The sequence below is a fragment of the Dasypus novemcinctus genome, chromosome 9 (assembly GCF_030445035.2).
Source record: "Dasypus novemcinctus isolate mDasNov1 chromosome 9, mDasNov1.1.hap2, whole genome shotgun sequence".
NCBI classification, from domain to species: domain Eukaryota; kingdom Metazoa; phylum Chordata; class Mammalia; order Cingulata; family Dasypodidae; genus Dasypus; species Dasypus novemcinctus.
Window position 1 is genome coordinate 121,279,600 of NC_080681.1, and position 27,052 is coordinate 121,306,651.

The 27,052-nt window shown below is 56.7% G+C and overlaps 1 protein-coding gene and 1 long non-coding RNA gene across 3 annotated transcripts in view; both read right to left on the minus strand.

The window, feature by feature from the left end:
- TNFRSF1B (TNF receptor superfamily member 1B) overlaps nucleotides 1-15,134 on the minus strand; it is a 33,074-nt gene extending 17,940 nt beyond the window's left edge. For both annotated transcript variants that reach the window (XM_023585776.3, XM_012521197.4), the window contains exon 1: nucleotides 14,931-15,134. In XM_023585776.3, coding sequence (XP_023441544.1) covers nucleotides 14,931-15,011 — 81 coding nt within the window. In that variant the 5' untranslated portion in view covers nucleotides 15,012-15,134. The remainder of the gene's footprint in view (nucleotides 1-14,930) is intronic.
- A 10,070-nt stretch (nucleotides 15,135-25,204) lies between these two features.
- On the minus strand, nucleotides 25,205-26,400 carry LOC131279922 (uncharacterized). The gene is made up of 3 exons (XR_009187423.2): nucleotides 26,176-26,400; nucleotides 25,961-26,096; nucleotides 25,205-25,337 (listed from the first exon to the last, which is right to left on the minus strand). It is a non-coding gene; the product is annotated as an uncharacterized lncRNA (long non-coding RNA).
- Between the last annotated feature and the right edge of the window lie 652 nt (nucleotides 26,401-27,052).

Genomic DNA, 27,052 nt, shown 5'->3' on the forward strand with positions numbered 1-27,052 from the left:
CTGCAGCAGTCGCCTGTTGGCCTGAGCGTCCCCCCATAAGCCCCTCTCCCCACAAAGGGGCATTCCCAAAGAGGACCCCGAGGGCAGGGACGGGCTGAGCCTCCACCCCTTGCAGCCGCCTGCCGAGTACAGGTCTCCTGCCCTGTACAGGTCTCGTGGGAACCTGAGGCTGCAGGGAGCCCCCTCCCTCATCCAGGGGTGGGAGTCTCGCAGGAGAACGGGCTTCAGGCGGGGAGGGAAGCCCTCGCCTTCCCGGGCAGCCCCAGCTGGAGCGCCAGGGCCTGCCTGGCTGGGGCAAGGACTTCCTGTCAGGGTTCAGAGAGCCTGATGGGAAAGGGCCCGGCTCGGGCCAAGTCTGGGCTCTCGCACGGCCCACGGTCAGAGGGTCCTGGCGGCCCGAGGCGGCGGTCCCCTCGCCGGCTCACCAGCAGCCTCCCGCCTCCCTCCTGCCAGCTCCTGCAGCCTTCCCCACACAGCCTCCAGCCGGGCGGCGAGCGGAGGGGTCAGCAATCCGGAGGCCTGTTTATGGTCTTGGACGGGAAATAAGAAACTCGCAGCCCTGTCATGGCACAACAATGAGGAACAGAAAGCCCCTCGCAGGCTGCGCGGGACAAAAGGTCACTCCCTTCGCTGTGGAGCTCCCCAGAGCAGGGCTGGGCTCAAACCACAGCCCGGGAGCCGCCGCAGGCCGCGCTGTGGGTTGTGCGGCCGGGTCGGTGCGGCAGGGCCCCTGCAGGTTGGGCGGGGCCTCCTGCAGAGGACCCAGGAGGCTCGAGGTCCTCAGATTCACGCCCTCGTCCCACTGCCTAGGGGATCTCTGGTTGACTTTTAAAAAAAACTCCCCCTACCCCCAGATGGCCCCCTCATCTGTCTGCTGGTCCTCTACTGTCTTCCTTTAAGAGGCACTGGGTTGACATTTTAAAAGGAGGAAACGGGATAGTACTTGATGTACCCTGCGCTTAGCACACCCAGTCTTTCAAACTGTGGGTCCCGGGTGAAAATTCAGAAATCGCTGATGAGTTAGCCCATTTCCAGATGGGGAATCTATGAAAAAAGGGGACAGAATCTGGAAAGATGATGGATTAGATGTAGATACTAGATTAGACGGAGATTTAGAGATGATGGGTGGATTGATAGAAGGATAGAGGTAAGACAGATAACTAGATAAGCTAGAGAGACAGATGAGAGACACAACAGGCAGAGAGATGACAGATATAGATGGACGAGGGATGGCTAGATAGAGAGACAGGCATGACAGACAGGAATCTGCACTTGGGCCAACCAATTTGTGTGGCAGGTCTGTACCCATTTTACAGATGAGGAAGTGGAGACAGGAAGAGGTGAAGCTGCCTCCCTGGGTCTCCCCAAGACTCGGGGCCACTCCAGGGCCTTGCCGGGGGCAGGCTGCTGGGGGACTGTGGCCAGGAGGCCATCAGGGCCCAGTTCACACCCCACCACAGGGCTCGGAGCTGCCTGAGATCAGGCTCACTCTGCCTAAGACAGGAGGTGCCACGGGTAGGAGAGGCTCCCAGGCGGCCGGCTCCGTCCATGCTCTAGGAGCGACTCTGCATCAGACCCGCCGCCTGAGTGCCCGCCAGGCTCACCGAAATTTCCTGGAGGGTGAAGTCACCTGCCCCACGCCACATCCAAGGCACTCGCACTCCCGGTTGCCCTCTCTCGGGACCCCAAGCTTTCCATCCCCCTTGACGCAGACCCAGGACCCCAAGGGCCACAGCGCTGAGCAGCCGCCGCTCGGCAGCCCCTGCCCACCAGGCAGCCCCGCCCCGCCAGCGCCAGGCTTTGGGCCCCGCGCCACCCGCGTCACTGCTCCGTGTTCTCGACTCCGGCTTTCTGGGGAGGAAGGCAGGCAACGGAAGTGAGTTAAGCACCTACTTATGCCAGGCCCAACAGCAGGCACAACAGGTTCCACCTCCACCCCAACAGCGGGTGTGCGTGTGCCCATTTCACAGCGTCACTCGCCCAAGGACGGCCAGGACAGGGGGGTGGAGCGAGGGTGTGACCCAGGCCTGATGCTCCAGCGGAGACATCCCAGGTCTCCTCTCCCAGCTCCTCGGCGCGGCCTCTCGCCTTCAGGCCCGAGTCCCCGCCCGGACACCAGCCCCTACTCACCCACCTCCAGTTGGGAGCCGGGGCCAGGGCACTCTGTCTCTTCCCTACACACCCCTCCAAGGTGAGGACCCCTGTTGGCTCCAGGCCGTGTCCAGTGCCCTCAGCCCCCACATAAGACCTCAGGAGCCCCCCCACATGAGAGGTGGGCAGACTGAAGGAGCTGGGAGGGGGGCGCTGGGGAGTGAGGCAGAGCGGGGTACTGGGGTGAGGCGAGTAGGGGCGGGTAGGGCTGGGGATCCCAGAAAGGAGACGGAGGTGTCACCCTCCCAGGTACCCTGACAGCGGGAGGAGCACTAGGCTTGGCTTAGAGGGTCTGGGCGCGCGTGGAGGGGGGTGGGGGTGGGGGTAGCCTTGCTGGGCCTCTCCCAGGGCTGTTGTTGCAAAGTCAGGGCATCTAAACTTGGGTCTATCATCTTCTCACACACCGACTCCTGGGGACCCCTGGGGGAGCACGAAGGGGTCTGCAAAGCCCCCGGGTTGTACATATGTGTGACGGAATCATCAAGGCAGGCTCTTTCTGCCTTGGGTTCAGCTGAGAGCCGGAAAAGCCAAGAACAGAGCGCTGGGCAGCAAGCTGCACGGTTCCAACAAGGGGCCAGCCTGCCCGCGTGGGCCTTGTGGAGGAGGGGGCTTCCCTCCCACCTCCAGGGCAAGTGTGGAGAAGCTGACCTGTGACCCCCGACTCGTAGGGTCACCCACGGGCAGGCATCAGGCGGCGGGGGTGGGAGTGGGGCAAGGGGAGCAGGGGTTGCCTGCAGGCCAGAGGTGGGCCTCGTGGGAGCAGGGCCTGGGCCGACTCAGGAGGAACACCTGGAGGGGTGACGGGACCCCAAAATAGAGTGGGTGGCCAAAACCCAGGGACCAGAGGACACAGTGTTGAGGTCAAGGGGCATTCGGTGACATGGTGGTGAGTCCCTGAAAGGAAGTCAGCCTCAGAGGCTGGCCAAGGACAAAGGCATAGCAAGACAAGGCTGCCCCCACAGAGGAAGCCTTACCTGGTAAGTCAGGTGCTGCGTCCCCTGGCAAGTCAGGCACAGCGTCCCCGCCCTGGCAAGTCAGGTGCCGCGTCCCTGCCCTTGCTCCCTCTCCTTCCCGTCCCCCTCCCTGCGCCCACTCTGGAGAGCTCAGAAACCACACCTAGCAACTGCAGTGGGGGGCTGTAGAGACCAACCACCCCTCAGCCCGTCCCCCTCCTCCCCCGGCCGAGGCCCCCAGCCCGGAGCAGCCTGAGCTGAGCGAGCCCAGGATTCAGACCCTGAGAGAGGCTGCCAGGGCACCTGTGCTACGGCCAGCGCTGCTCCGAGGGCTTTTAATGCTCCTAGGGGAGCCCCAGAGGCACTGCCCCCCTCCACCCCCAGCATTTCTCCCAAAGGGGCAGGCAGATCCGGCCCAGAGAGGTCTGACGCGGGCAGTGAGGCAAAGAGAAGCGTGCTGTTGACAGCCCTCCTGTGGAGTCCGACGCCGCTCACTAAAGCAACATACAGGTCTGGGCCTGTGGGCCTTTCCAGAAAAGGCCCATGGTTTTCTTCAGTCAGAGGTTTGTGAACCCCGAAAGGTGAAGAGCCCGAGATGAGGAGTGTGAAAGTGTTCAGCAAGTGCTCCCGAGAGGAATTAGGGGGGCCACCAGTTGAAAACTCAGGGTTGGGGCCTCTCTTCTCTCCACAAAGACTCCTTGAGCCGAAACCCCCCAAACACTAGGATTCCCGGCCTCGGACTCCCTCATCGCTGTCACCGGGCCACGAAACATCCGGGGTCCTCAAACTGCCGTCCCAAGCCCCAGAGAAAGGAAGGTCACGCTCATGGAGCACCCGGCAGCGACTCCACTTATAGATGCAGAAACTGAGGCTGAGGGAGGCGGGGGCCGTCGTCGGGGCCCCAGAGTCCCGGAGCTGGGGTGCAGCAGGCCCAGGGCAGTCCCACAAGCTCATTTGATTAGGTCTGTGGAAGCGCTCAGGAAATTGGGCAACTCAGGAGCAGCTGGTTTCCTGCTCTTCATGTTCCCACACTAAGACCCCGTGAGAAGCCCAAGTGGGTGGCCTCAGGCCCTTCTCCTATCTATAAATAGACAGGGAGGGAGAGGAAGGCAAAGAAGGGCAGGCCCGGGCAAGGAGGAAGCGGTGGCCGCTACCCAGGCAGTGCCACTTGGAAAGGGCCAGGCTGCAGAGCCCTCTGCTATTCCTCCCACCTCCAGCACGTTCTTCAGGGTCTCCAAGCTTTCTAATTTTCTGGAGACCTCACCTAGATGCCAGAATCTTTGGGAAGGGGGGGTCACACTCTCCGTCTTCTCTGGGAGCACCCGGAGGCAGGGACAGGCTACTGCCAGCTGAGAGCAGGAAGGACATGGTGGGAAAGAGGTCACGGGGGAAATCTCAGGCTTCAGGGCACAGACTCCCCTCAACGGAGGTCGACAGACTGCTCAGACCAGGAGGAGCCCCTACTGCGCGCCAGTGATGGACGCTGTGGTCACCAAGGAGCTTTTGTTTTGTCCTTGCACCCATGCAACAAAGTGCTATCACCCCGTTTTTATCATCCTTTTTTATTTTTTAATTTTTTCTCTCATTTCTCCGGCCCCCCTCCCCCCCCCCCCCAGTTGTCTGCTCTCTGCGTCCATTCACTGTGCGTTCTTCTGTGTCTGTTGTATTCTTATTAGGCGGCTCTGGGAACCCATCCTGGGACCTTCTGGAGTGGAAGAGAGGTAATCATTCTTTTGTTCCACCTCATCTCCCCTGCTCGCTGCGTCTCATATTGTCTCTTCTCTGTCTCTTTTTTGTTGCGTCATCTTGCAGCTTCAGCTCTCTGCATGGGCAGCTCCACTCCTGCGCAGGCTGCTCTCCTGCGTGGGGGCTGCACTCCTTGCATGGGGGCCACTCCTCACACTGGGGGCACCCTTAAGCGGGGTGACACTCCTTGAGCGCGGCAGTGCTTCACATGGGCCAGCTCGCCACACAGGCCAAGAGGCCCTGGGTATCGAACCCTGGACCTCCTATATGGTAGGTGGAAGCTCTATCCATTGAGCTATATCCGCTTCCCTACTGTCCTTTTTTAAAAGCGGTTCTATTGAGATACATTCACACACCATACAATTATCACCCCACGTTCAAGATGCAGCAATGCAGGCTCTGGGAGTGTCAAAGCCAAGTCCAAGACTGTGCAGCCAGCGAGTGGCAGAACCAGGAGACAGATGCTCCTACACCTGTCTCTGTGCCCAAAACCTTGACAACATGTCCTGCTCCCTCATTTTACAGGCGAGAGGTCGGGGTGGGGGGCCTCTCCTGAGGACACAGTGAGCAAGGTGCCACAAGTTTAGCGAGTCTCCCAGGCCAAAGGCTCCCCAGGGCCCTAGGGCAGACGCGGCAGCGGAGGGAAGGGGACCGGAGGGAAGGGGCCCGATGCGGCCCTTTAAGGACCCAAGGACGTCTTCCAGCAATACAGAAAGCACATCATTTGCATGGCAGGTCCCCCGGCCCCTGGGGTGTGGTGGGAGGCGCGGCCTGGGTCTTGGGTGGAGAGAAGTGATGGGGGGCAGGCCGTCGGCAGGACACGGGAGCCCAGCGGCTCTGCCATCAGCAGGACCCGGGAGCCCAGCAGCTCTGCCGTCAGCAGGACCCAGGAGCCCGGTGGCTCTGCCATCAGCAGGACCCGGGAGCCGGCAGCTCTGCCTGTCAGCAGGACCCGGGAGCCCGGCGGCTCCGCCGTCACGGAGAGGAGCGGCGCCTGCGTCAGGAAGGACCGGCCACATCACAGGCAGGCGGCCCGGGGATGACACATCCCACGCCCGCCTGCTGCCTGTGATGTTGCTTTAGAAGTGAGCGGGGTGCAGACAGGAAGCCCGGGCTGGTATCCGGTTCTCCAGGCCAGGCTGTGTGCTAAGTGTCAAGGTTCAAAGATGCCCAGGCGGGGTCCCTGCCCCTGAGGGACTCCCAGTCCCGTTACAGAGAGCACCCCCTCCCCTCCCCGCTCTCCCCCTCCCCCCGGGCCTGTCACTACGGCCTCTCCTCCATCTCCCCGGGCCCCTCCTCTTGCCCTCCTCACTTAGCGTCCTGACATCCCCCCCCTCCAGAGCCGGAACCACCTGCCTCCCTCGAAGCCTGCCCTGCTCAGGAGCTTTCGCTGGCTCCCACCGCCCTCCGGGGGCTTCACCTCATCTTCTCCGCCCCCCTCATGGTCAGCCCTCATTGCCTAAGACCCTGCACAGCACCTGGCCCCCTGCCACCCTGTCCCCCAGGCCTTTATTCCTGCCGGGCCCCCTGCCCCGCGCCCTGGCCCCCCTCTCCTCCCCCGCTTTGCAGGGCCCAGTCTCGGCTTCTTTTAAGAGCTCCTCCTGCCATCACCTCCAGGAATCCTTCAGTGAACCCCCCGATGAGTTCGGGGGTCCTTCCTGGGAAGCCCAGAGCAGATTTCCAACTGCCCAGACCACTTTTTTTCCATCGAGGTGAAACATAACACAAAATTAACCCTTTTAAAGTGGCATTTAGTCTACTCAGGACGCTGCGCAACCACCACGTCTACCTCGTTCCAAAACATTTCCATCAGGCGAAAAGGACGCTCCATGCCCATGGGGCAGTTGCTCCCCTTTCCCACCGCACCCCCAGCCCTTGGCACCTCCTGATCTGTGTTCTGTCCCTGTGGATTTACCTACCCTGGATATTTCATAGAAGTGCAATCAGAAAAGTTATGACCTTTTGTGTCTGCCTTTTTTCACTTAGCCAGGCCATGTTAGGGTTTAAGTCCACTTTCCCCTGTGCCTTCCCCTCTAGATCAAGCCCTTCCAGGGCAGGGAACACCCCTTCTTCTGCACACCCCAAGCGTGAGCCCAGAGCCAGGTGCCTGGGTCTTAATTTCAGCTCTGCCACTCACCAGCCTCAGTTTTGTCATCTATAAAATGGGGACAAAGCCAGAGCCCACATCACGGGCTGTTCTGATTCATTGAGACCCTGTGCATAACCGCTCAGCTCACCCTGGCATCAATCGTTGGGCTTTTATTACTCATCTCTTTTTGCCTAGCCCACAGCAGGTGCCTAATAGACACGGAATTGTTCAACGAAGCAAAACCGTCTTCATTTCCAATTCACTGAAATGAGTTGGGGCTAGCACGAGAACGGGCAGGAAATGGGCTTCGAAAGGGAGCAGAGGCTGAGCCCATTACCTCTGGGGAGTGGTGTAAGAACAGAGCTCTGCAGCCACCTGGGGCTGACTTGGCTCTTTCCCTCGAGACCCTGAGCAGGCGGCTTACCTTCTGTGCCTCAACTTCCCCTTCTCTAAAATGGGGGCAAGGAAGGTGCCTTTAAACTTCAGTCTTTCCATCTGTCAAGTGGGACTCAGAACAGACCTCACGGGGCTGATGTGAGAATTAAATGAGATAGCACACGTTTGGTAAATGCCCCCGAAATTACAGTTGTCATCTCTGTCAAAGATGATTGTGATACTGCTTCCATAAACTAGCCCCAAACCAGCTTACAGCCTCATCTGTCACCACTGCCCTAACAAACCTTTGCTCCAGCCAGGAAGGTCTAGCCACTGTCCCCTACTACCCCTGCCTCCATCCCTCTCCCCACAACCTCCCCTCCCCACCTGGAATCTGCTTGTCTCAGGGCTCAGAGGTCTAGAAAGATCCCTGTGAGGGTTGCCAAAGGAGGGCCTGGAGGAGGGCAGGATGGGGTTGGGGTGTCATTCGGGAGGGTAGCAATAAAAGGTGGTGGCAGTGGCCCAGAGGCCAGACCAGGGAGAAAGAGAAGCCATGGTGGGGGGGGGGGGCTGGGGAGAGTGGGGGGATCAAACCACAAGGTTGGGAGGCTGGAGGACAGAACAGGGAGGAGTAGGATTTGGGGCTGTGATTCTAAAGCAGCAGCTGAGGACGGGATCACCAGGGCCAAGGCGTACCCAGAGCCACCGTGAGTTGCAGACAGAAGCCTGGGCTGCAGGTGGGCAAAAGGTAGGACAGGTTGGGGCGTCTGGAATGCCAGCAGAAGTCCTGCCAAGGCAAGGTCCTGGGAGCCCTTCCCCAGAGACTCACTGTCCAGTCCAGAGCTGAACCAGACCTGGCCCTCTGAGCTCTGTACCCCACCCCCTGTGCAAGGCCACCCAATCTCCCAACCCCCTGTCAGAGACTTGGGCCAAGGGATGGGGCAGCTGAGGTTCAGAGAGAAGGAACTGCCCACGTTCCCTGAGGTGGAGGCCGAGACAGGACCCCGGGCTCCGAGCCCCGAGCTCAGGGCCTCTTTCCGGAAAGGCCTTTGCAGAGGCCTCCCACGGACAGGGCAGCCTGCGAGATGCCCGCGGCCACTGCCTGCTGCCCCCAAGCCCCTTCCCGTGCGCCTCGTACCTCAAGCCCACTCAATTCCCTGAACCTGTGGCCACATCAGCCATACCCTCTGCAGGGCCCGGTTCAGACGGAAAGCCACGGGTGGACGGAGGGCAAAGGAAAGCAAACAAAAGCCCCAGGGGATTTCTGCCCAGCTCCTGTGAGGGTGGCTGCGCCAGCCCAGGGCCGAGCTCCAAAAGGGGCCAAGGCGGGGGTCTGCCGTTAAGGACAGCCGGCGCTCCTGAAAGGGGTTCGCCCTGGGGCCCCCGAGCCGCCCGCACTGGCAGCTGTCCCCAGCGGGACAAGCTCACTAGTCCCCAGTGGCAGCAGTGGGGGGGCAGCTGACCCACGTGGGCCCAGGCTCTGCAGACGCCCAGTGACATGTGCTGCCACCCAGCTGGCTAATGGGTCTTCTGACTCTAGATGGAATAGTCTTAGTCACCATACACCACCACCACCGACAACTAAATTTAGTCTGTCCCAACCTCGCCTCTGCAAATGGAGACACGTAGAGCCGATCGCCTCCACCCAACGGAAAAGCAGGGCCAGAGACTAGACAAGAGCAGGGCCCGGAGCGGCCACCTGCCCTGCAGCTCCTGTCCCCACTGCACCCCCAACTCTGCACTCATACTTGGGGGCAGAAGGAAATTAACTCGTGCAAACCCCAGTCGGTAAACAGGCACTTCCTCCTCCAGGCTCACAGCCCGAGTGCCCCAAACCACAGTGATGTCACCGCCTTCTGTGACATCACAACGCACCGGTGGTGGAAAAAGACTGTGGGCCACAGAGGGGTGGGACCCGGACTTCGGTGCCCCAGCCCGCAGTCAGCAGCTCGGCAGAGGGGGGACAAGCACCCCAAGCTCTGGGCTGGAAAGGAGGCAGGACTCGGAATCTGGGCCATGCACCCACTGACGGCAGGCTTCTTCGAGGAAAACGCCCTCTCCGCCCCTCGCGGCTTCCTTGAACCTGTGGGTGCCCAGACAGCGGGCCCTGCAGTAGCTGCCGAAGCGTGGGCTTTCCCACAGGCTGGGGCCCCACAGGTCTGAGTGCTAAGCTTTAAAAGGTGCTCACGAGGCACTACGGAGCAGGGAGGCAGGGAACCCACGAATCCTGTTCTTCCCAAGGGCCGGGCAGCTGGTCTGAGATCCCTGGGTGGGCAGAGAGGGATTCTTAACTGCCCCGGGGCCTGAACTGAAGGAAGAATTCCAACCAGAGCCAGTGGCATGTGGGGCAGCAAGAAGAGAGGCGGGAAGCAACGATGAGAACAGGGGGCCGTCTGGGCTCTCCTCCTGGGAAGACGTGTAGAATCCTGACCCCCACCCACCCTCGATGTGCGGCCTTTGTCAAGAAAGCTCAAAGATGACACTTCCCCAGCATTCCAGGGAGAGCAGTGGGACCAGAACTGTTAGGCTTTATAGATAGGGCCACTTTGGCCCAGAGAGGTTAAGGAACCCGAGCAAGGTCACATAGCAAACGGGTGGCAGCACCCAGGTGCTCTGGCCTTCCCTCAGAGCTCGCTGTCCTGGAAGAAGCTGGGGAACATGACATGCCCTCAGAAGAGCCCCCACAGGGCTTCCCCTCCTTGGGGACAGAAGAAAACAGAACCTTCAGTATCTCAGAGATTAGAGAAGGAAGAGGTATTAGAGACCACCTGGAGGCCAGCTGTGTCCATCTCGCAGATGGGAAAGCTGAGGCCTTCTGCAGCCTCCATACTAGACCCAATGCACCCCTCACTCACCTCCAAATGACACAGGGCTCCTGTCACTGACTGAAAGGGGTGGGTGGGGGTGGTGGGCGAGTCCTGACCCTGCCTCCTTAGCCACAGGCCCGCACCCTAAGGCCAGGCAGCCGGGCACAGGGTGTGAGAGGCCCAGCAAGGGGCGCCGGGGCAGGAAGCATGGCCCAGGAAAGCGGGCAGAGAGGATGCTGCTCTCAGGGACAGTGGACAGTGAGGCCACTGGGGCAAGAGGCCCTGGCAGGGGCAGCTGGCGGTCCACCATGCAGGCCACCCGCCCCTGTGGCTCCTGACTCCCTGGAGCACCCGCCTGAGCACCCGCCATGACCAGAATCAGCTCAGACCCTGCAAAGCCACAAACAGCTCCAACAGCAGCCGGCGGCCTCAAGCCTATAGAGCACTTTTTTTTTAGGAGGTACTGAGGCTCGAACCCTGGACCTCGTACATGCGCAGCAGGCACTCAGCCACTGCACTCTACCCACTCCACTACAAAGCACTTTTAACCATGACAGCCAGCCCAGGAGGTGAGGGTTAGTCCCATTTTACAGATGAGGAAACACAGGCCCCCTGGGATAAAAGGATTTACCAGGGTCGCACGGCCAGCAGGCAGAGTACGGGCTGAGCTGACTGTGTCTGATGCTAAGGCCTGGGCCCTTCCCCTAAATCATCTAAATCAACTAAACCACAATCCCCTGTGCCCTGGCAGAGGGCTCCAGAACGGGAAGCCACAGATCTCCACTGTGGTCATGTCCACCTGCTGGCATCCTTATCCCCACCAATCCCCAACTCCCTCTGCCCCCACCTGCTTCCACAGACAAGTCACACGCCCGCTGGAACCCTGAGTCACTGCCATTGGGGTGCCCCATCATGAGCAAGTGGTGGTATGGGGTATGTGGGTACTTTGGTGAGAGCACCCTGGCCCAGAGAACTATCCCAGAGGGAAAGGGGGACCAACTGGGGCCCAGCTCTGCTACCACTGGCTGTGCCAACTCTTCTGGCTCCTCATTGGTGAGTAGGATCATTGTAAAGGTCAGATGAATATCTTCTGACATCCATTCAGTATTTATTGAGCATCTACTACATGCCAGGCATTGTCCTACACTAGTGGTTCTCAACTGGGGCGATTTTGCCCCAGGGGACATTTGGTCACGTCTGGAGACATTTTTGATTGTCACAACTGGAGGGTTCTCATGTCATCTCGTGGGGAGAGTCAGGGACACTGCTAGGCATCCTCCAGTGCACATGACAGCTCCCATGACAAAGGCGCATCCAGCCCCAAATGTTAATGGTGCCGAGATTGAAAAACCCTACTACAGGTTACGAATCCAGAGCAGTGACCACGTCTCAGTTCTCAAGGCACTTCCATTCCAGTAGGAGGACACAATAAAAAGTAAAGAACTGTAACAGTCACAAGTGTTGTACAAGAAAACAAAGCAGGCCAGGGGGTGAGAGGACCAGGCAGGAAGCTTTAATAGGCAGAGTGGTGAGAGAGAAGGATACACTTGAACAATGCCCCGAAGAAAACGAGAAAATGAGGTTTAAGGCTATCAGAAGAGCATTCAAGGCAAAGGGAAACACAAGTGCAAAGGCCCTGAGGCAGGCACATGTGTGGCATGTTTGAGAAACAGAAAAGCAGCCATCGTGACATAAAACGGCGAACTAAGTCCATGTGCAGAGTCCAGATGACTACAACACACACACACACGCACACCACAGCTGGCATCAAAACTCTTCTCCATCCCCCCATGTATAACCTGCCTGGCCCGCCACCAGGAAGCACCAGAAAGTGACCCTGGGGAGGGACAGTGTCCCAGGGAGCCACTGGGCCAGGCCCCAGGACAACAGTGACGGCCACCCCCCGAATCCCAGGTGGGTTCCCAGCTTTATCTGTCCCAACACCTTTCACACCCCCTCAGCCCTAGAACAAGACAAGCACTCACTACAACAGATGAGAAGACGGAGGCTCCTGAGTTTGGTCCCGGCCACAAAGGCAGGTGAGGGCAGAGTGTGACCTGCTGGCAGTGTGGCTCCCGAGAGGCTGGGGCAGGGCCGTGGTCATCCCGGGTCCCCAGAGCCAGGTTTAGGACTGGGCCTAGGTCCGAGGATGGTGGAGGACCACAGAGACAGATGAACGGCCAGCACTGCAGCAGGGCACCCGGCCATCTGCCCAGTGGGCAGCCAGCAAAGGGGCAGAATGTGGAGGATGGCGGGAGGAGCCTCCAGGCCAGCAGGGACCCTGGATCTCCCAACTCCACTCCGACGGCGGGAGTCCCCATCGATCGTCGACCCCAACCCCAGCTGGCCCCGGGCCTCCTTAAGATGGCCCCTCAGCCTTCAGGTCTCCAGAAGTGGGCAGACCAGACCCTGTAGCGAGAGGCACCTCACCCTCCACCCCAGCAACAAGGGGCCAGCCAGGTGGCATGCCCCGGGCAGAAGACATTACACGCTCACCCATCCTGCCAGCTTTCCAGATATTTGTTGAATGAATGGATGACTATTCGAATGAATGAGGCATTCCAGACAAGCTGGCAAACATGGCTTTTAAAGGGTGCAAAAGCCTTGATGGCAAGGAGTTTGCCACACCTGCAGCCAGCTCGTGTCTCCCTGGGGCTCCTTCTGCAACTCAAGTTAGCTGAACGTGTACATTCCTGACTATCTACTACGTGTAAGGAGCCAGGCTGGGGGCAGGAGTGGGGACATGGGCACCGGGAGGGGAGAGTGAAAGGAGCTTTGGAGCCAGGTAGACCTGCACCCAAACCCCACCACCCCTGCCACCCAACCCTGTGATCCTGGGAAATTTCATACCCTCTTTGGACCTCAGTTGGCACATCTCTAAAGGGGGACAGCATCAGCGACCTCTTCAAGGTTGCTGGAAGGGAGGTTTCCATGAGCTCCTCTTGTCAAGCACCTAGCACAGTGCCTGCACATAGTAGGTGTTCGAGCTACTGTGCTGATAAGGAGGAGGAACCCGGGGCTCCCGCCCTCAAGGAACTTTCCACCTGTGGCAGGATAAAGACAGATGCAACTAGATTACAAAGCAGAATGCCGTCTGCCCTAGAGCGGAAGGGCCCTGCGAGTGGGGTCAGATCCAGGCTGGAGAATGGGGAAAGGCTCGCCTGGCACTGGCGAAAGGCAAAAGGATGAGGATTCCTAACAAGGAGATGGGCATGCGGGGTGCTCCGTGGAGGGGGCTCGGCATGGGCAACGGCTGCACAGACACAGGACGGCCCGGGGGGCATCAGGTTCTCGGGGTGAGGGAGGCGGGGTGGGGGGAGGTGGGAGGAAGGCCCCCGACACCCCACTGTGCAAGAGGAAGGGAGGTACTGGACCTCAGACATGTGCCCTGGGGCACCCAGGGCGCTTCTGCCTTGGCCATGAGGAGCCACGGGGGCTTCCTGGGCACGAAGAGAGGTGCTCCCAACTCAAGGAGGGTCTCTCCAATGCGGCTGCCCAGGAGGGAGCAGCAGGAGGGGGCTGTGGAAGTTTTGGGGGTGGGAGTCTGACCTGCCAAGGGGGCTGGTCAGGAGGGGAGACGGGATGCAGATGCCCCTCAAACGACTCCAGGACGCAGCCCAGAAGCCCCCACGGTGCCTCCATCCCCCGAGGGGCCCACAGGGCCCTGGGTTGGCCCAGGCAGCCCCAGCTCAGCGGCAGGAAGTCCCGCCTCCGTGGCAAGACCCTGCCACCAGGCTGGACCGCGGCCCCACAGCATTCACACACTGCCCTCAAGCCGGGTCTCCCTTGACGCAAAGGCCACCCAGGACCTCAGGACAACCTCCTCCATTTTCAGGACCAGTGCTGGGGCAGCGCCTCAAAAGCCAGGCCGAGCACCCACTGTGGCTGAGTCAATTCCTGGTCCGACGTCCCCATCCTCCACCCTCCAGCACTGGTCTCTGTAGACGTGTCTGGCCTTGGCAAGTCACTTCTCACGCCCACAGGAGTCAACGCCACCTCCCACCGTCCTCCCTGGTCAAGGGGCCCAGATGGGTCAGCAGACCACAGGTGGGTCCGGGCAGGACTGCGAGGGAGGGGCTGAAGGCACACCTCCTCCCCAGGGCAGGAGGGGGCAGGAAGGAGATGCCCCCTTGGGAGGAAATGGGCCCCAAGGTCTTCCACCCAGGAAATATGAGTTCTCTGAGCCTCAGTTTTCCTCCTCTGTAAAATGGGCTTGCTGTTGACAGCAGAACCAGGCGAAGGACACAGAGTCCCTCTGCAGACTCCACTTTGCCACAGGGAGAGGGGAGCTACTGTGGTGGGTGCCTTAGTGTTGAAGGGCAGCTCTGAGGTCCCCGGAGGGCAGGTGGACCCTGCTGACCAGTCCAGAAGGCCTTGCTCACTCCCTGTTCCCAGAGCTCAGACACAGGCCCTCGCGGAAGGCCCCACTCTCCCAGAGCCGCGGACGGCAGGCGCCCAGCTCGCCCCGAGCTCGCAGGCAGGAGCCTCGGATTTCCAAGCGCAGCCCCGGCCCAGGGGAGGAAGTCTTCGGGGGAGGGTGCCGGCGCGGGCCCGGGTCGCAGGAGGGAGGAAGGGGGTCCGGGGTGCAGTTAGGAGCCGACCAGAGCCCCGAGGGGCCGGCTGCGCCCCTGCGCCGCGGGGCCGGCCAGAGTTCGCCCCGGGCGCACGTGTGCCCGGCGCGGGGCTCGGGGGGCGCCGGCAGCACGCGGCGCCTCGGTCTCCCGGCCCCCCAGGAGCGCGCGGCGGGGCACCCTGGGGCTGCGCTGCAGCCGGGATGCACGACAGGGGCGCGCCACGCGAGTCACCCACCTCGGGGGGCAGCGCGTGCCCCGCGGCGCACAGCTGCAGTCCGACGGCCAGCGCGGCCCAGAGGGCGGCGGGCGCCACCATGGCGCGGCGCGGCGCGGCGCGGGCGCGGGCGCGGGGGAGGGCGCGGGTCGGGCCGGGCAGGGGCGGTCGCGCCCTCGCGCCTCCTCGGTCCGCGGATCTCTACTCGCGCCGGCGCCTCCGACTGAAAGCGAAAGAGGCCAGGGAGGCCGGCGACCTCCCCGAGGGGGCGGGCGGCGGGGCGGGCCCGGGGCGGGGCAGCACCCGCAGCCTCTCAGACGCGTCGCTGTCGCCTCTCCCCCCCAGGACCTGGAGGGCGGCTGCGCCCACCCGACCTTCACCCGGTCAGCGCGGAACGTGGCGCCAGGCCCGCCCATCCAGCCCTGGGGGGATACTTCTGGCCCCACTCCCGGCCTCCTGCGATCACCCCCTCCTCTTGTAGTCACCCTTCCCATGGTGGGGACCTACTTTGGTCGGGCTTATGGGTTCCCTGACGCTGTGCAACCACAAGCCTGACCAAAGGTTGCCCTTTCCCTGCCTCCACCTACCCTTTCCAGAGGCCACCCACTTCCCTGGGGGCGGAGCACATGCTCTGCTCCTTGGATTGTTTCGCTATTTTTTTCGCTCTTTGCCTGCTTGTTGTCTGCTCGTTGTTTTGTTTTTTGTTTATTTTTTATTGAAGTATATCATTTATACATGAACACGCATAAACAGTAAGTGAATAGTAAAGATTGTGCACTTGCAAAATAAACATACTTAACATCACACAGGGGTCTCATACCTCACCCCTCCACCAACTCTTTGCATTGTTGTGAAACGTTTGTTAACAAAATACAAGAGCTTTGTCAAAATATTAGTACCAACTATAGCCCTTATCTTACATTTGGTGTATTTTCCCCCCAACCCATGCTAATTTTTTAAAATATATTTTTGTTGCAGATATTGTGAACTTGCAAAACAATCATACAGATGTGTAGATTTCCCATACAACTCCACACCCTGGTGGGACACTTGTTACAGATAAGACAATATCATCAGGCTATTACCACCAATCATGGTCCATAGCATACATTTGGCACACTTTTTCCATACAAGTCCATTATCAACACAGTACAGCTTTGGCATTGATGCAAGAATACTATAGTATTGCTGTTAACCACAGTCTATAAGTCACATCAATTGTAGTTTTCCCATCACCCTGCAATAGTGATGTACATCTGCTCTAGCTCACAGAAGGACTCTCTTGCATTTGTACCTTAACCACAATTCTTAATTGCCTCTGGATTCACTGTGTTATTCAGTCCCTAGATTATTCTTTAGCTTTCTTTCTATTGACATTTACTTCCCAGACTATCTTTTTCAGCCACAATCCCATTTATAAACCAGTTGCTACTCACTATGTGTTACTGTCAACTCTATCCATCGCCACACTTTTACAGTCAAGTTAATTAAAACTTCTACATACATTAAGCATCCATAGTTTTTCTCAACCCTCCTCTTATTTCCTAATAACCTATACTCTAGGTTTTAATTCCATGTGTTTATTATTTGTATTTAGTTCATATTAATGAGACCATGCAATATTTGTCCTTTTGTGTCTGGCTTTTCACTTAGTACAAGGTCTTCAGGTCTCATCCATGTTATCACATATGTCCCAATTTTATTTCTTCTTACTGCAGCATAGTATTCCATCATATGTATATACCATGTTTTGTTTACCCATTCATTGGTGAAAGGACACTTGGGTTGTTTTCATCTTTTGGCAATTGAGAACAACACTGCTATGAACATTGGTGTGCAGATGTCTGTTTGTGTCATCGTTTTTAGTTCTTCTGGATACATTCCCAGGAGAGGAATTGCTGGATCATATGGCAGTTCTGTATTTAGCTTCCTGAGGAACCACCAAACTGTCTTCCACAGAGGCTGCACCATTTTACACTCCCACCAACAGTGAAGGAGTGTTCCTATCTCTCCACATCCTCTCCAGCACGTACTGTTGTCTTTTTTTAAAATAACGGCCGTTCTATGTGGTGTTAGATGATATCTCATTGTTGTTTTAATTTGCATTTCCCTAATAGCTAGTGATATGGAACATTTTTCGTGTGCTTTTTGGCTCTCGTTGTTTTTCGCTCATTGTCTGTTTTTTCTTTAGGAGGCACCTGGAACAGGACCTGGTACCTCCTGTGTGGGAGGTTGGTGCTCAACTGCTTGAGCCACATCCTCTCCCCCCGCCCCCATTCACTTCTTCACTCTTTTATTGCCTCCCTCATACATTTGGTCTGTATTCGGTCCTCCATTCATTCAAACTTTACTGAGACCCTCTGTGTAGCCCCTGGTCACCAGGGAAATGGAGGGGAGTATGACTGACTGAGTCCCCCTGCCCTGGGAGACCACACAGTCCAGCAATGTGAGCAGAAGCTTCTTGGCTAGGGAGGCAGCCATACTGGGTTGGAATCCGCTGTCCCCCTTCTAGCCGCATAAGCTCATAGGGCTTGAGCCCTCTGTTGTAAGACAGTGTGTGTAAGCTACCTGGCCCAGAGTAGACTTTTTTCTCTTTTTTTCTTTTGCTATGTTAAGCAAAAGTTTATTTGTAAAATATTACCCTAGAAATTATAGTAAGATCAGAGTTCAATAAGAACATCTATTAAATGACAACAATTAATTGAAATGGGCTCAGTCAAAACCACTTTTAGAGAATGCAAACCCTGGCAGATGCCTTGCTGTAGTTGAGGATGGGCGGCAGCCAGCCGCCGTGCAAAGTGAACCAAACTCTTAGGCTCCCGAAGGTTGCACGCAGGTGACTTCTCATCACAGTCTCACAGCGACTAAGAGAGGAGAGGGCCGCGTGGTTGACAAACAATGACGAGGTGTGCTCTGCTCAAGGCCCGTGGAACCGTCTGTGGCTGTTATTCGGCCTGGAGTGGTGGGGTATGGTCAAGGGAGCGTCACAGAGGAGAATTGGGCTGCAGCTTGAAGCACAAATAGGTGCTCACCAAGCCAACGGGTAGGTGTGCACCAAGCCAACGAGGAAGGCGGCCATCCCGGGCAGAGGACCCAGCATGGGTGAAGGCATGGAGGTGGGAATTGGGGGTTACTCTGGGTGGTGGGGGTACGGAGCTGGGGATCTGCCTGGGACGGCGGCTGGGCCAGGTCATGAAGGCCTCCAGGGTCTGGCCCAGGAGACTGAACACAAACAGGCTGCCAGCAGAGAGAGGACCACGGCCCCTGGTCCCCACCTTGGGGGCTGCATGCCCAGGACCTGCCCCCTTGGCCTGGGCCTCCCTGGAGCCTATCCCAGTGCAGCCCAAAGCCCTGAGAGTGCCCCCCAGCCTCTCACTTCTGTAAGCGAGGTTAGAGGAGGGCTTGGCTGCAGCCATTCCAGCCACTGCTATTTGTTGAACACCTGCTGTGTGCCAGGCATTCTAGTGGAGGCGTGTCTCTCCAGCTTCAGCCAGCATCAGGATCATCCGGAAGGCTTGTTACTCAGTGGATTTCGGGCCCCACTCTCATCTCTTTGGGGTCTGATAAGCTGGCTTTTTAATGGGCTCCAGGGAATTCTGATGGCTGAGGTTGGAGAAGCTCTACCCAGAAGGTTTAACTGCAGCAGGTGCTGTGGCTGAGGGCGGCTTGGAAGGCTGAGCTGTGGTCATGCCGGGGGCACAGTTTATATCATAGGGGGGCAGGGGGAGGCCTGCAAAATTCTTGTCTGGGTAACTGGCCACAGAGCCAGCTCCTTCTGACCTCAGGGGGGGGGGGGGGCGGGGGCGCGGGGTGGGGAGGCAGGCCCTACTGCCTGGCAGGGGCCTGCTTGGGCCCTTCCCTCCCCACCCAGCCCCGCCCACAGCTGGACAAACAACCGGCTTAACGCCGGCTGTCCTGCTTAGCTCAGCCCCTTGATGACTCACATTGTAAAAGCAAGAAAGGAAGTAACACTTTGCTGCAGACTCGTCCCGCCTGCCCATCCTCCTTCCCCAAGGGCTACATCTTAGGCAGAGCCGGCCAGGCAAGCCCGGACCTAGAAACAGCTCCTGTCCCCAACTCCTTCCAAGGATAAGGAGAGCTTGGAAGGTTGGTGGGCGGTGGAGGTGGGGGGCTGACCTCCCCCCCCCAACCCTCAAAGAGGACCCCAGGCAGTTTGGGAAAGGGAGTCAAGAGAGCTCCAGCCTCATCCCCCAACTCTGCCAGAATTTCCCTATTCTGGATTGCCTCTTCCCAGGACCCAGTCTCAAAACCAGTCCTAAACCTTCCAGAGAGGCCGTCAGAACCTAAACCCAGCAAATGGGGCCAACTGAAACTCCAGGCACTCTCTGACTGAGTCCCCTCACCGTGGGACCTTGGGTCAGTGTCTACACCTGTCTGAGTTTCAGCATCTTCCTCCGTATCACCAGGGGGCTGACTTAGTTGGGGGGGCAGGCTGGCTTCATCCTAAACGCCACCTCTGCTCAGTGGTGGTGCTGAGAATTCTGAGCCTGCACTTGGGCTCCCCACAGAAAGATACTAGATCAAGCAGCCAAGTGAGCCTTGGGCAGGGAACCGGACAGCTCCCGCACACTCCCCTGACGTCTGCCATCTCTGGGCTAGGATCCAGTCTCATGCCTTAGGCTCAGGAACTCTCTGACTTTCACGACATGGGGGAGATTGGGGTGAAGCAGGGCTGGACTTGATTCCAAGCCCCTGCCTTTAACAGTACAAAGGGGCAGTGCCTGTCCTTCAGTAATGACTGCCCAGATGCGGGGGCTTACAGTTGTCCCTTGACCCCAGGTAGGGCCTTTACCTGATGGGAAGTTCTCCCTTTTATCTTATTACAAACCAGGCTGTTCTATTTTTTACCCATCTGTCGTTCAACCTTATATTATCTGTGTTTGGATTTTTTTTTTTCAGAAGTTAAAAAAAAAGAAAGCAAAGTGTAATATAAGAAATGCCCGTATTAGATTCCCAGAATTGACCAGTATTAATAACCAGGGCTGCGCTGGTTCCTCCCTGACCTCATCGCACAGCCCTTGCCCTCTCAGGTCTGCCTCAGGGCCTTTGCTCTTAGGTTCCCTTGGCCTGGTTCACCCTTCCACCAGATACCTGCATGACTCACTTTCTCACTTCAGTCTAGTCTCTGCTCAAATGTCACTTCCTCAGAAAGGCTCCCCTGATACCCCCCAACTAAAATAGCTGCTTTACTTTTCTTCATGGCAGTTAGTGCTATTTCTGTTTATTTCCTGGCTCCCCCATAATGGCAGGGATCTGGTCTGTTTTGCCATTTACTGGATTCCCAGCCCCTGGAGATCAGGGCAAATACTGACAGATGTTGTAAAAAGATAATAGATACTCAGTAAACATTTGTTAAATTTTCTTTTTGGCTTCAAATCTTTTTATTTTGGAATTAAAGTTCTCTTTGAGCCCCAGCCCCAGTCCTGGTCCCCTCTCTCCCCAAAGGCAAGTTTGCTGCATTTCTCTCCAGCCCATTTTCTGCCTTCGTGTATAAGCGCCCCAACAACGTCGAGTGCTGGTTCAGGTACGAACCCCAGGCACGTCGTTCTGCCCCTCGGCACTGTTTCTGAGAACTTGTCATGCTCGCATCGGGGTGATTCTCTCTCCCCTCGTGCGCGAGGCATGGCCGTGGCCCCCCTGGGGCGGGCGCGAGGGCTTAGCACCTGTCCCCTGAGAGTTCCTCTGGGCTGCAAACCTAGAAAGCCGGCCGCGGGTGGGGCTGGCACGTTGTCATTTTCACTAGGGCCTGCCAAAAGCCTCGCAGAAGGGGCTGCACCCGCTTCGCCCCCTCCAGCAGCACGGGCCACTCCCCGTGCCCGCACCACGATGGCATTTGGTTTTGTCAGTGCGCTTCCTCTTAAGGTCCTTTTTATTTTCAAAGTGCTTTCGATTCTCCTACCTGCTTTCGCCCTCACCACAGCCCTGCCAGGGTCTTCGTTTCTGCAAGGAAAGCCCTTTCCCTGCCCCATCCGCCCGCCCAGTGCTCCCCCCCAAGCCCACCTCCTGTCTATCCTTCGGGCCCTGGAGGAGCCCAGGAGCAGCTGGTCCCCGCCTCCCCACCACGATTCTTGACAAAGCCTCAAGGACCAGCGATGGCTGCCTTCCGGCCAGGCTCTTTGCTGACCTGCTAAACTCTGGCCTCAGTTTCCCTACTCGCTGGGCCCCTTCTGACTTCTCCATCACCTCGAAGGGGAACACAACTCCCCTTAACCGACTCCTCCTCCAGCTCCCCCACCCCCCAATGTTTTGTAAGTCATCCCTGGGTGTTTTATAATGTTATGGCTGGTGTGAATGGAATCTTTTTTGCATACCTTCGACCTCTCACGTGCCTCGTTTTGGACCCAGCACGCAAAGGTTGAGTGACTCACACTCCTCAGATCCGCCCGTGCAAGGCTCCTCTCTTACTTTACTGTTTGTTCAACTGCATTTTTAACTTTTTATTTTAAATAATTTCAGACTTACCGGACAGTTGCCAAAATAATACAAACCCCATACAGAGAACTCCAGCACAGCCCTGCTCAGATCCGCCAATTTTCACGTTTTGCCACCTTTGCTATGTCATTCCAGCAGTGTCTCTACCTATCGTGTGTGTGTGTGTGTCTTCTAAACTTTTGAGAGCAGGCTACACACATCATACTCCTTGAACACATACTTCGTCCATGTACATTTCCCAGAAACAAGGATATTCACTTATGTAATCCCTTTAAGTGCAGTTACCAAGTTCAAAAGACTTAACGTCGATATAAAGCTCGCAGTCGATATTCCGATTTTTTCTTATGTCCAATAGGGTCTTTCTGTGCCTTTCCTCCTTCATTCTTAGATCCCAGCCAGCACCGTCTATTACATTTCACGGTCATTATCGGTTTAGTTTCTTTTCTTTCTGAATTGTGGAAACATAGATAACATAAATCTTCCCATCTTGCTTTATTTTTTCCCCAATCTCTGCTCCCATCCCGTTCCCCTCCCACCACATGCACCAGCCCCTCCCTCAGTGTGTCCTTGTACAACTTGTGCAGGTGTTTGTGGACGTTTGAATTCCTGTTGAATGGGATTGCTGCATCACGGTGTTCTTGTGCACCTCTGTCACCAGTGCTGCCAGAATCTTCTCCACGGCTCCCACCAGCAGGGCCAGAGGGTTCCCATTTCTGCATAATCTCCCCCAAAACTCACCAGTAGCTAGTGCTCTGATTTTGGCCATTGTGGAGGTGGGAAGCGGAACTCACTGTCGTTTCATTTGCATTTCTCTGAATATTCGTGGGTCTGAGCACCTCTTCATTACTTGTTAGTCATTTGGGTTTCCCCTTTTGTTAATGCCTGTTCACATCCTTTGACCATATTTCTGTCGCGTTTCCTGTCTTTTTCTTGTAGCTTTGCAATAATTCCTTGTATAGTCCAGATATTAATCCCTTGCAATTTTAGATACTGTAAATACCTCCCCCCAGTCTATCATCTGCTTGGTATTCTTTCGTTGGAAAAAAATTCTCAACTTTAATAAAGTTCATCAACTTTTTGTCCTTTGGATCACAGTTAAAAGCTCATTCCCTAGTTGTAGGTCATAAATACACTTTCCTGTATTTCCTTTAGCTTTATAATTTTACATTGCACATCTAGGTCTTTAATCCATCCGGATTGTATATGGTGCTTAAAGTGTAAGATAGAGACTCAACTTCTTTTTTCTTCATAGAGTAAGCTAGTCTTCCTTTTAACAGCAGCAAACAGTCCATTCTTGCATCAGTTATCATAATCTTATGGGTCTATCACTGAACAATCTATTGTTTCACTGGACTTTTTGTTCCTGAGCTGGTTCTTTTTTATTTTATTTTTTTTTGAGTTACCAGGGCCAGGAATTGAACTTGGAACCTCATATATGTGGGAAGCCAGTGCTCAACCACTGAGCCACATTGGCTCCCCTCATATGGTTTTAATTATTTGAACTTTGTAGAACGTTTAATACCTGGTAGAGTGAATTCCCCTTGTTTGCTCTTCTTTTTCAACATTGATTTAATTATATATAGCTCCTCATTCTTCCATACTCATTTTATTTTGTCATATTCCATATTCATTCATTAAGTTCCTCAAATCCTGGCTGTGATTTTAATTGAGATTGTGCTGAACTGATAGGTGAATTTGAGGAAGAATTGACATCGTCGCTACATTAACTCCTCTCATCCCTGCACCTGGTACACCCTTCACTTGTCCAGAGCTGCTTCTATGTCTTTTAATCGTTTTAGATTTTCTCTGGCATCCGGGTTGGGACGGGGGACAGTTGTCAGAGCGCCTCTCTAATCCACCCCCTCTGCACCTGGGCTCCCATTTAATCTCTGCAACAACTCCAGGCTGACGGGCACGGCCTGGTAGTCCCATTTGACAGATGATTTTAAGCAATTTACCCAAGTCTGCACAGCCAGTGGGGTAGTAAACAGATGATACAGGGCAAATCTCTCTACGGCAAATGCCAGTATAATGTAAAAAGTCTGTGTTGTGCAGGTCTTGCCAGACTGCAGGGCAGCGGCTGCCTGTGTTGAGTTGTGCTGCTGCTCACCATCACTGCCCGACAGCACAGGTGGAGAACTGGCTTTCTCCAGGACTGGCGCCTAGACAGAGGCTGAGTCAGCAGGCCCCTCTTACCTCCAGTGCCAGCTGCCCAGGGCCGCTCTGAGCCAGCGGCCCCAGGTCTTTAGACAGGCCTAGCCAGGAGGCCAAAGCCACACTGGCCACCCATTCCCTGGGGCCTCTCCTAAGGCAAGCAGCTTTCCTGAACTTGTCCTCACCTTTTCCAAAGGCCTCTTCTGAGTTACCTGTCTGGAGGGCCAACCCCCAGGCAGTTCAGGTACAAACAATCTCATACACTGAAATATGATGCCTTCCCGCTCCTAATGCTGAGGCCAACTCCACCTCCACCTGGAAGCCCTCCAGGGTCTCTCTAACCCGCAGGGGTCTCTCACTCTCTCCGCAGGCATTCTGGCACCAGAGAAAAGCACTGGAATGAGCTAAAACAGAGATTCTCCAGGACTATTTTGGGCATGAACTTTGTTGACGTGAAATCTCAGGTGGGGAGGTAGCTTTTTCAGATAATCTGGGTCTGGATCCCAACTCTGCCACTCATTGGCTGTGTGACTTTGGGCAAGTTGTTCCCCCTCTCTGAGCCTCAGTTCCCTGATGCATAAAAGACGATAATAACAGTGTCTTCCTCCCAGGGTCGTTATGAGGATTACATGAGATGAGGCATGAAAAGCACCTGGCCTGCAGCAAACCTCAATACATGATGCTATCGCGATGGAAACCCAGTTTATAAAACCTATCCAAGGGGGAGCCGCTCCAGGTGAAGGGGGAGAGGGGAAGGCCTGCACTCACTGGCATGGCCTCGTGAGGTGGGTCCCCAGAACCCTAAAACCCTGGGGTCCAGGTCAGTGATCCAGACGCTGTAGAACAATGTGCATAATTTGAAATCGGAACTCGGCCAAGGTGACTCCCTAATAGAACACACATGTCGAAAGAGCGTGTCCTGGAGGAAACGGTATCCCCCCCAAAATGCCTGTCCACCCAAGAACTCAGAGTGTGACCTCATTTAGAAACAGGGACCTGCGGAGGTAACTAGCAGAGGCCATCGTGGACTCGAGCGGGCCCTGATCCAGAGGCCGGTGGCCGGATGAAGAGAGAAAGCAGAGCCGCTGAAGGGAGGCCCCGCGACAGCCAGGCGGGCCAAAGCCGTGCGAGGTCGGGAGCCGAGGCAGCTCGGCCCTGCCCACCCCTGGGTTTCTGACCTCTGGCCTCCAGAACTGTGGGGCAATAAGTTTCGGGGGTGTAAACCCCCCAGTTTGTGCTCATTTGTTATGGCAGCCCCAGAGAACTAAGACAGAGCAGGGCTTGGGGCTAAGCTGAAAGGAGAACGAAAGGCGAGAGTCATCTAGAAGTTCAGAATCAGTGGAAGCAAATCCCCTCTGTGGGAGGCGCGAGTGAGTCGCACTCGGGGTCCGTTATGGATTTCTGACAGCATTTGTAATGGTAAGCTGAAAATGATTTTAACAGTGTGAAGAGGGCTATGAGCAGACAGCCATGTCAACCATCACCCTAAGTTGGAAAATTATTTCGGTAGTAAATCATAGAGGATAACTTAAAAAACAAAAACCCGTTTAGAAGGAAGGAAAGAAACCAAAAGGTATAAAGTGGCTATAATGGGTGATGAGACTGTGGGTACTTTTTATGACTGTCCCTATACTTTTCTGTTTGTCTTAATTGTCCACTCCCATCACAACCACACTTACCTCTTTATTTATGTCTTTTTTTATTTAAAAAATTTTTTTAAGCGCCTGTAAGCTGGGTTCTAGAACTGATGGCCACCAGGTCTCTGTAGGACCTTGAGCTCGTCTGTCTCCTCCTCCACAGGCCTCAGTTTCCCGATCTGCACTGGGGGAGAGGGGCAGGGGCTGCGTTGGACATGAGGTCTGGGAGTCGCACATCCCTCTGCACAGCTGCCCCTGCACCTGTTTCCACGGGGCCTTGTCAGCCCGTGCCTCACCCCTGGGGCCCACCAGCCCGCGAGGACACCAACAAACACATTTTTTTTTTCCTTATTAGCAAAACCTCGGTTCAGAGAGGGAGCCAGGAAGTCAGGGGGGAGTGGGAGTGGCGGGGTCAGGGGTCAGTTCCCCTCTGAGGGTGCAGTACGTGAGACTGGGCTCCCTGCTCATGAGCGGTCACCGAGCTCACGTCCCCAATTGAAGCAGAGAGGGAAATCAGGCCATCCCCCTGCTACAATTCCACGCCTTCGGGTGTTTACCAGTGCGTGTCTGCTGCAGCCCCGGCAGGAGCTGGGCAGGGCTGGACAGGGATGACTCAGCCTGGGTGCACCCCGCAGGACACTCAGAGGTGCCGCGGGGGCGTCCTGGATTAAGGGCAGTGACATGCCACCTCCAGTTGGTCCACAGGTGAAATTTGGCGCGAGGACCTCGTTCACGCAGATCTCAAGCGCACACCTCCCCTCCCCACCCCCAGGGGTGTCCCACCTGCCCGGCAGAGTCAGCACATACCGAGCACCTACCGGGTCCATCAAGACCCGGCTCCAGCCAGGAGGGCCCCAGGAACTTTTAACCCCGCGGAATGAGCGGCATTGAGGCATTCCAGGCACGAAGATGGCCGGCAAAAGAGGTGTTGGAGGCAGCTGGACTATCTCAAGAGAGAAAAAAACAACCTCAACTTCGCCATCTTCAAAACCTGGGTTCAAGTCCTAGGTTGGGACACTTACCCAAGTGTGCCCTTGACTCTGTAGAGTGGGGATAAATAACTCCCCCTCTGCAGGGCTGTTGGAAGAATCCGAGCTGGGGAGTCCCCAGCACCCAGTGCGTAATGGGTGCTCAATAAATGCAGACTCATAGCTCCAGGGGGCCGGGTACTGGAACGGGGCTCTGGGTGGCACAGGGTGCTCGGCGGGTTTCCCTGTGAAGTTCCTGGAGTGCTCCGCCCAGCTCTTCCTCTTAGCACTGCAAGGAAAACCCCCTCAGGCCCCAATTCCCCTGCAGCTCCCGGCCCCCCTGAGGCTGCTGCAACTTCCTGCCAAGGCCGGGAGGCCCTTGCAGCCCGCCTGCCCGCTCCGGGAACAGTCTCCTCTACCCGACGCTGCCCGCATCATCTCCCGCCTTTGCTTCTGCACAGACCCAGAGATGCAAAGTGTAGCGGGAGGGCGACGCCCTCCCAGACTCACGCACACTCTCCCTTTGCACCCAGAGCATGGCCGCCCGCATCCTCCACGTGCCCCCGACCGTCCGCCCAGGCCCTCGTCCAGCCTGCGCCACGTCCCCGGGCCCTCGCCGCACACCTGTCCCACACGCCTTTTTCATTCGTCTTCGCAGCCCCTGTCACCGGCGAAGGCTTTCCCCCGTGTTCTGTTTTCCTCCTCGAGGCGGGGCTCTGTCAGCTGGTCAGGCTGTGCCCCCAGCACCCAGCCAGGTACGAGGCTTGAGCTGAGGCATACTTGCTGGACAAATGGGTGGAGAGCCTACCTCTTTGGGGTAAGCGCTCTTGTTAAATGCACTTTACAGAGGAGGAAGTGGAGGCTCAGAATCTGGGCTAGTGCCACCTCGGTCACTCTCTCTCTGGGCCTGGCCTTGGGGCTACCTTCCCTG